General features: G+C 43.8%; 1 protein-coding gene across 4 annotated transcripts in view; it reads right to left on the bottom strand.

The window, feature by feature from the left end:
* sash1a (SAM and SH3 domain containing 1a) overlaps nt 1-7,053 on the bottom strand; it is a gene marked incomplete at its 3' end in the record, with an annotated part of 169,927 nt that extends 162,874 nt beyond the window's left edge. For 2 of the 4 annotated variants that reach the window (XM_080882101.1, XM_080882100.1), the window contains exon 1: nt 5,544-7,042. In XM_080882101.1, the coding sequence (XP_080738227.1) occupies nt 5,544-6,044 (501 nt within the window). In that variant the 5' untranslated portion in view covers nt 6,045-7,042. Of the gene's footprint in view, nt 1-5,543 lie in introns of all 4 variants that reach the window. The other 2 variants (XM_080882104.1, XM_080882107.1) reach the window with 2 other exon arrangements.
* Nucleotides 7,054-9,285: the final 2,232 nt, after the last annotated feature.

Here is a 9,285-nt window from a genome sequence, read left to right on the forward strand (position 1 = left end):
GCAATCTTTTCCCGATGCAGGTAACATAGTATGCATGTCATCTGGACATGCTGTTGGGAAGCTGAACCTTGGACCAGAATAGCTCCGATAATGCATCTGTCATGAATGTGTGTCATCAGGACCCGTTCCCCAGCACACTGTGGAAAATGAAATGGCCCTGATGGCAGCGAGGCCTGCTTTATTTAAAGCTGTTACCATGACTGCATAACTTTAAGTGATACATATATACTGCACATCTCCACATGTTACTTAAATACAACACATCTCAGAAGACTGAAGAGGAGGGCCTTAAAGCAGAGGACAGAAATCCAATCCTTCAACACCAACTGAAGGTCTAAATGTTGAGATTATCATTGATGACGACTCCTGTTAATTGGAGAATGTTCAGTGTGTTTCTGTTGAATTGTAAGTCTCAAGCTTACATCAAGTTCATGTAGCTGGAGAGAGAGGGAAAAAAGTGGCTTAAAATTTAGCTGATCATGTGAGAAACGGCACAGTAGGAACAAGCTCTTCTCGCTCCTTCCTGCTAAAATGAGACTGCCAGCTGCATATATAGTGTAAATTCTGCTTTCCCACATTTGCTCATGCTCCCAGGAGATGGGTGGTTCAGCATTTCTGACAGAGGGACAGACAGAAGCTCTCTGACTCACAGTACAAAAAGTTGAAACCCATCCAGCGAACGGATATCTCTTTGCAGTGATAACGTTTCTCAAAATACTGGACTGAACTGCTTTTGCAGGTATTGCTTTTGGCTGAATGGCAGAGCAAGACCGTACGATGTGCTAAATTTCTCATGAGTTATTGCACACAGCAGTTTTTACAAATGGGAAGATGATCACATGAGCTTGAATCAATAGGCCGTCTAAAATACAAGATGAGGAAAAAAGAAGACTACTCGACTGCAAGATCCAGAAGAAGACTCGAGGTGTGCAGCCTGTTTTATCGTCTAGACGAGATCAACATGACAGCTTTGTGTTTTGATCCAGCAGGGCACACACTGTGAGGTGAAAAGGTCTGTGTGATCGCCATCAATCTGCTTATCAAACTGATTTGAAGAGGAACTGAAAGTGATGCGTTCAGTTTAAGCTTTACATAGACTCTTATAGAGGTCTCCAAACATGAGTTGTTTACAAAAGGAGCAACTATAGGAGTGCATATAAGTCCTTTTCACTCTGCTGGGAATGTGAGCAATCATATAACCCTGACACGCTATATAATGTTAAGAGGAACTCACTCTGCTAATTAACTTTCTCTGTCCTCTCAGGACAATAGAGTGGGTCCTTGACTTCTTTATGACTTCCCCTTTATGAGTCCTTGGTTGATTATGCCTTTAAGGAGCTTTTAATAAGAACTGAGCAAACAGTGCTTTCAGCAGAACACAGACAAACCCGAGGCTTTCGCCTTCATTGCGGGAAAAAGCCTGTCTTAGCCTGATGAACAAAGATTGAAAGTATTCCGCAGGGAAAAAAACAAAAACTACAAAAGCATTCACTTGTGTGATGAAAAGGGTCCTCATTTGGGAAAAATGTCAAATTAATAGTTTTCCTTGCACATATTTTTCATTATGGGATAGAGTAGCAGCTACATAGCATGGGAGCTTAACTGGAAATCTGTGCCAGTTTTTTTTTTTTCTTTTCTTTATGCAAGCCAAATTCTGTGTCTTAACCGCATTTGGCAGTTGGCCGGTAAATGTATATGATCTGACAGCGCTGATGATTCATTAAAATTGTTTTAGTTTTTTTTTCCCACCAGATCTTGGCAGCTTTCCAGTGAAGCCCGAGGGCCATCAACGGCCACAGCGGGCCAACAGGCAGTCACCTTAAACAGAACTCAAATTTCCTGCTGTGTGAGAGTGTTGGGATAATAACAGAGATAAGAGTACAGAAACAGGAAGTGAGGTGAGTGTTTGTCATGTAAGATGAACTTCCTCTTAAAGGCCATCTCTCTTTTTTCTTTAGCACCACCCCACACCTCTAATGGCCTGCTGCCTCTCTTACATTCTTAAGGCCAGTTAGGCTGCAGGCCTGTCACTTGTGGCACCCGCTACATGTGATCAGCTGTTCTGTGGGGTCAGACAGAGCTAACTTTCCCCCACAACTTGACAGCCCGTTCCTGACCAAAAAACGCCCACCAAGCCTTCACCAGAATTCAAAAACAATGTGCCCATCTATTTACAACTATCTTTCTCTGAATGATACCAAGGTTTTTTTTGTATTTTTTAAAATCATCCACCCATCAGCACAATGCTGGACACTTGCCTCCGCAGTTTGTTTCAATGGACGGAAATTGGGAATGCAAAACAGACCAGTAGTGAAAGGACATGTGGCTCCATCAGCTTCCATACAAACAATGGAGAATCTCCCAGTGTTTAGCTTCTGCTTCCTCCTGACACACAGCGCTAACAAAGAGGCGCTATTATGACTGACTATGTCTGCTGATGCTGAAAGCAGCAGCCTCTGGATGAGATCAGCATGAGAACACATCTTCATAACTTGGCACCGAGCGGCCGGTACATCAATATTGAAAAATTTTCTTGCTGAAAAGGCGCCATACGCTTCAACACGAAATATCCAGTATGGTTGAGAAATTTAAGAAATTATGTTAAAAGAACTGGATTAGAAAATAGAGCAACTGGACACAATGGGGGAAATTTAGGTAAATACTGTATTTGCTTACTGCAATTATTTTTCTTGTGCAAAAAGGAAAAAGAACAGGTAAACAAAATCTTCAAATGTCCTCAAATACTGTAGTTGTACATCAATGCACCCCCCCCCCCCCCCCACACACACACACACACACACACACACACACACACACACACACACACCTCCCCCCGTTTTGGTATTACAGCTGTATGGATGTAAGCATGTCAGCTGCCTGTATCCTGTCCACATGTGCTGCGCCCCTTACTGGAAGCAAAACAAAGCAGCAATTAAACACGTACAAGTCAGATCATCAGAAATGATAATCTGTATTATTCCATCAACGTCTCACAATCTTTCAACCAAAACAATGAACATTAACTCCATAACTGCTGTGCATTCAACAACCAGAAAACTGGCGGCAGCATCTTCGCCGCTTGCTTTGTTCCCCGATGAGAAATCGAGAAATGTGCAACCGACGGCACAAGTGTTTGTTTACATCATAAGAAATAATATTCTCTCTCTCAGACAAGAGGTCTCCGCGGCCTTGATAAGGATCACGGGTATTTATTACACCCAGCAGAGCCCTTACAGTGAATTGTTTGATAATGGGTTGTCTCCCACGAAAACATTCAGCACACACTAGAGAGGATTTATGAATCTCGGTGCCTATATCGCCTATGGTTTTGCTTGCAAAGTACCCACGGGCCATGGTTCATGAAAATCCGAGGACGGTTTAAATGTGGATGGAGATCTTGGTTATGCTACACAATGACCATCCCTTGAGATTGACATTGTGTGTCCTGTAATTGCCCTATGTCTGTATCGCTGGTCTCAGTCTCCACTGGGGATGACATCTCATCTCAAGGGCAGGGCGAGGAGAGATATCTACAGACCAATCACAGCTCAGTCAGTCAAACTCTATCAGCTGGTCACAGCTCCATGTCCCACACTCCTCTCACTCCTCATGTGGAGGAGGGAAAAAAAAAAGAAAAAAGAAAAAAAGAACTGTGCTGGAGCCAACTCGAAACTGCAGGGCTACACATATGCACATAGACACGCGCACACACAGAAAGAGTGAGGGAAGCAGAAAGACCTTGACCTGCCCATTCCCCTCAAAAGCTTCAATGCCAGAGCTCCGGCTCTAAATAAATACAGCCTTCAAATGGAAAGATAGTTTAACCCTCTGGAATCGACACTTTGTTTCAGGCCGAGTCTGACAGTTAATCCCTCACAAATCCCAAATCTCTGTGGGATTCGCAGTTAGCCAAAATGGTTAAACGGACAAAATGAGCTTACAAAGCATGCAAAATACAAAACTGTTGTCAATTTCAAAAAGCCAATTTGGGAGCGAGCAAATACTGAATACCGAGCATGATACCAAAGTTTAGATCCTACAAAATAAACGGTAGACGCATGTGTTAAGCCAGAAATAGTCATCAACATTTTCACAACTCTGTAGCTTCAGGATTATTTTCAGTCTGACTGGAGCTAGATAATAAAAAACGTTATTGGGAACACACCCTCAAATAAATTTGCAAGCCATGACCAGGATTTTTAGAAATACAGAGGCCCTTAGAAGCATGAAGACTTACTACAAATCCACACATTTTCAGAGCAAACTCATTGCACTTGTTTCTGCCTTAATTCTTCAGGCTCACTCAACATCTCAAAATACTTAATCAACAGGCTCAAAAGTGGCTAAATCAAGTGTGGAAGTCCCTGGCGACCACAAAGATAAATAATTCAGTTGTAATAGTTCAGCAGCGAGCATCTGATTTGCCTGTTCTGCTGACAAGTTAACAAGCCTGATGTTACGACGGAACAGACCTCTAAAGATGCCCGTGCAGTGTCAGGTCAGTTCTTAGCTGTTCAGAGCCTTAGACAGAAAAAGAATACAGATCACATGACCTGCTCCTTTTCAGTGGCTCCTCTCAAAAAAGCCCTGCTCTATGAAAACAGCAGTAATTCAGTGGAGGCCTCTCAGCTGGTAAGGCATATGATTCAAACACTTCTGAAGAAAGGTCACTATCAGTGCTGTGAAAATAAGAGGCCCTCTCAGTCTGGCTCCTCACCGGACAGCAATAGCCTACCCAGCTGGGCTCTCTTCATTTACTGCACCTGCAATCGACAGCCCGCTGCCAATTCATCAAGGCAAAGAGCTAGGCCTGAGCCCCATGGGTCTGGCTGATCCACCCACACTGAATGTCGAAGCAAGTCGGGGGACAGGTGAGGTCAGAGTGGATTAATAATCAGGGTGTAAATTCCTCCCCACAAGGAATCGCAGACAGGGTGAAAGCTCCTCAGGCTCTACTCTCTTCTTATCGATCCGCAGCAACTTCACTCCCATCATTCACAATGACAGCAAGTACTCACACTTCTGCAAAGTGCAATGGTCCTGAAAATGTTTAGGCATCACACTGACATTTGCCTGTGACTCAGCTCTTTAGATGACGTTGAACACGTCACTGAAATATGATAAACACCTTTTAGCTGACAGAGGGCAATCTTTCAACCGAATGATAGATTATGTGAACATGTGACAGACCTTCCTTGCCACAAGCATCTCAGGCACACTACAAAACAACCCTTTCGGAAAGGATTTATTCCATGTTTAGTTTAAAAAGCTTTACTCTTTCGGCTTTGGCTGATTTCTTTGACTCTTGTTGTGAACAGTTTCTTAAATCTGCTGTAATTTTCACCTGATAATGGCAGTGAAGCAAAATTCAATAAGACTTATTTAGGCGCAAAAACGGAAAAGCTTACATTTTAGTGGTCATCCTACTAAATTGCTTGTTAAGTGGGTTAATTTAAAGTATGTGTTTGCATAATTGCCTGTATATCTTGTGCTTTCATTAACTGATTTGATGAGGTCACAGAGTTCACCGGCGTTCCTCTTACCTTATTAGAGTAGGGCGGCTTGGCGAGGTTGATGCCATCTCTGATGAGTTTATCCCTGATCATGATCTTCAGCTTGAGCTTGGGGTAAATCATCAGCTCCCTCCTGTTGCCCAGGGTCAGGTTCCTCTGCGCCCCAATGTACCCGCCGTTTCGCCCAACCCGGTCACTGATGGGCTCGGTCCAAGACTTGGATCCCCGCAGTTTAGACTCGCACTCCACCAGGTGCCCGCTATAAATTTCGGCCGCGGGTGGCATGGGTTCAAGGGTGAAATACAGTCCACTGGCTGTCTCTTTGGCTTCCTCCTTCAGCCTCCGCACAGCATCGTGAATCCTCTGCCTGTGATGAGGGATATAGACGCCGATGGCATCCAGGTCGGGGTCTCCTATTTGTTTGCAAACCTCGAGGTCGTCATATCCATTATCCACAAAGGACTCGACATACTGGGAAAGCTGGAGGGTCTTCAGCCACTCGTAGACGATGACAGGTCCGTTGCTTGTCATTTTGCCTGTTGCCAAATCGGCTACAACTCAAGAGCAAGAAGACGCTAAAGTGATCGTTGCTTTCCCATTCCGCGTTTCAAACGCATTGTAAGGTGGTCAAATATAACGCGTGTTTCCTTTGAGCGTGAGAGGCGCAAATAACTGGATCAAAATAATTGTGCACGAGCCATTCCAAAGGTCTGGTTACCATAACCAAGTCTGATGTGGATGAAATCCTGAAAAAAAACGACTGAATAAAACACTTTTTCTGACACGGTCTGAATGACAAACACCTGTCAGTATTTAGACTACAAATGAAGAACCCTTGGGGATTACTTGAGGGCAGCTTTCAAGCCACGTTACTTGATCATCGATTTTACCAGACTACGGTAACTTACTATGTGCAGCCACTTAACCAATAATTACGTTTCCATTAAACAAATATATTTAAAAAAGAAACTGTCATTGAAGCAGTAGCGTGGCCAGATTTCATTCCTTACGCGGGGCAGCCTTTAACAGCTCTTGCTCCTTCCCCTTAAGTCCTTTTCTGTCGCCAAAACGGCAGCAAGCGAAATCCAAATAATACCAAAAGATCTTCAAAATGACAGAAAGTCCGCAGCCGACGCCTGACAATCACAGGGCTCCGCGTCCAACCGCTCCGTCTACGCGCAGACCACTTCTTCTTCTTCCAGGCGGCACATCACCACACTGGAACTGGAGCCAAGAGCCAACATGCTGCTCTGCTGCTGCTTCTGCTCCTCTCACGTCCACGCCCCCCGAAATTTCTCTGTACCCATTTAAAAATAGTGAGCCTTCTTTTTAAACCCCCCCAACAGCAACTTGTCGCGCAGCTCCGAGCAGTCAGCGGGTCATCAGGTTCCCATCGAGTTGTCCGAAGTTGCTCCAAAACGAAAAGAGAGTCTGTTAAACCTGGCGCACAGTCCGAATGGATTATCTTGCTGCTGGTTTGTTTGACATTATTACTCCCCTACGATTTGATTTCGTCCACCTCTCTCTCTCCCTCTCTCTCTCATACACACACTCTCACTCATTCAGCATTTCCACGCTTTGGTTTCTCAACACGCACGGGCTCCCTCTACGTGGTAACTATGGAACTGAAGATTTCAGCAGCAGGATCCGACTTAATAACCAGAAAAGAGAGAAATAAAGAGAGAGGGAGAGGCTTGTTTGTCCATGATGAAATGAGCAGACATCTCCTGACTGTCCAACACTGCACTTGAGTCCCTATCAAACTGCTAAACCACTCGATCATTTAGTATGAGACAACAAGTCAAACTGTCAGGGAAACACGGAGAGGCAGACAACTAAGAGAAATAACACGGCTTGAGTAGGACCTGTCTGGACTGTCCAAACGGATGCCAGGCTGCCCAGTGCTGATGCATGCTTTATGAAATGTGAGCTGACAGCTTGTTAGGGGTCATTTTGATACAATCACTATATCTGCTCTAAGCTGGAAGTGATTTGCCTCAGCCTATTATGACATATGGCAGTGCGAGAGAACAAGTACACGAGTCAGGGAGGAGTGAGAAAAGCATTGTTTTTGGGGAAGCTGCATCACAAATCTGCCAAATGCATGTCAGAATGTCAGAGATGTAAGCAAGGGGAGATGTTTCCAGTCCAATCAGACTTGAGTGGGTTAGCATCTCGTCTGATTTACATGTCTGTTGCTGTCAGTGTAATTACTTCAGAATGCTCTATTGTCCCCCTATACTTTGCAAATAAATAAATAAACCATATAAAAAGGGGTTTAGCTGCTGTGAGCAATAAAACCCCAAATGAGAACAGCATGATATGATAAATTGGAGTTTATATTTAGCCTGCACACAGCATAGTGACATTATCATGTATGGTGAATGTTCAATATACAAATACTACTAAATCAAGTTGCACACTACAGGGCTACAATGGCCATCTGAGGTTTCCAGAAAAGCAAGAAAGTCAGACACCAGTGTTAAAATGCTCGACTTCACCACAAAGACAAGCACCACTGGTAAAAGTAAATAAGATAAAGCTAAATTGGACTCATAACAATGCACACTCATGATCATATAGAAATAATAAACACAATAAAAAGAAACTGTTAAAATACCAGAGGGTAGACAAGAAAATCGCCTCTAATGTCTCAGTTTAAAGAGACTGTCTGCAGGCTTTGGAGAACTCATGACTGCCACAAGCTTGATAAATACTGGTATTACCCTTTCAGTCACTATAAACACAAACCTATTGCAGTGTTTTTTTTTCCAAGTGCTCACAATGTTTTGAGCAAAGATGCGTCTCCTGCTCCAGTACGATCGCTTACCGGAGCAGAGGATTACGAGAGAAGAGTGACAGATGGAACAGGGAGACTGGTGCGCTCTACGGTGAATGAACTCAGAGTGCGTATTGGCAGTGCCAGGATTGCTGTGTTTCCACTCTGCTGCCCTGCGCGATGGTAAGTGACCAGAGGGGCTTCGACACAGGCAAGGGAGGGCGCCTTTGCACGAGCGTTCTGTAAGCTGCATGGAAAAACACAGGAATAACGATGACGTTCACGTACACGCACTCAGGAATGTGGTGGTCATTCGTGAGAGGATGCTATTTAATGACTGGGACTTGGTGTTATTTTCTCAAGATTATTCTATAGATTATGGTTTGCCAGACTGCAACATAAAAAATGATCCATTCTTACTGGTTCAACTAATAAGTAGAAATGATAAGATAAGATAAGATAAAACTTTATTAATCCCTCGGGTGGGTTCCTCTGGGAAATTCGGAAATTCTGATCTACTACAGAGTGTTGTAGAACTCATTTAGAGATTTTATAAACTGCTTGAAGACTTTCTTTAATTGTGTTAAGTGCATCGTCATATGTGATACAGTATTGTATTACATAATGTGTAGTAGATACATAAAAAGGCAGTGCGTGTCCGTTTTAGGCAACAGAAGCACTCTTCTTACTGAGTGTAGCAGTACTGCCCTGGAGCCAGAGAGCAGCTGCCACATCAATAACACCTCAGTGTCTTAATAAAATCTGAAATATAGAAGCATTACCACTGGCAAATGTGACTCTGTGGCAATGAGAGCGCACGTTAACATCGCTCCTGGTGAATATGTATATGAGGCCAGTTTGACTGCGTTGAGTGAAAGCGTGTGACTGCAGCAAGTGGAGGGACGAAGAGTTCCAGCAGGTAGATGAGAGGAGATAGTCACAGTCAGACAGACAATAGCAGCTCTGGAGACAGCCAAGCTTTCTCTATGCTAA

This window comes from Rhamphochromis sp. 'chilingali', assembly GCF_963969265.1.
Source record: "Rhamphochromis sp. 'chilingali' genome assembly, chromosome: 5".
In the NCBI taxonomy this organism is placed as follows: domain Eukaryota; kingdom Metazoa; phylum Chordata; class Actinopteri; order Cichliformes; family Cichlidae; genus Rhamphochromis; species Rhamphochromis sp. 'chilingali'.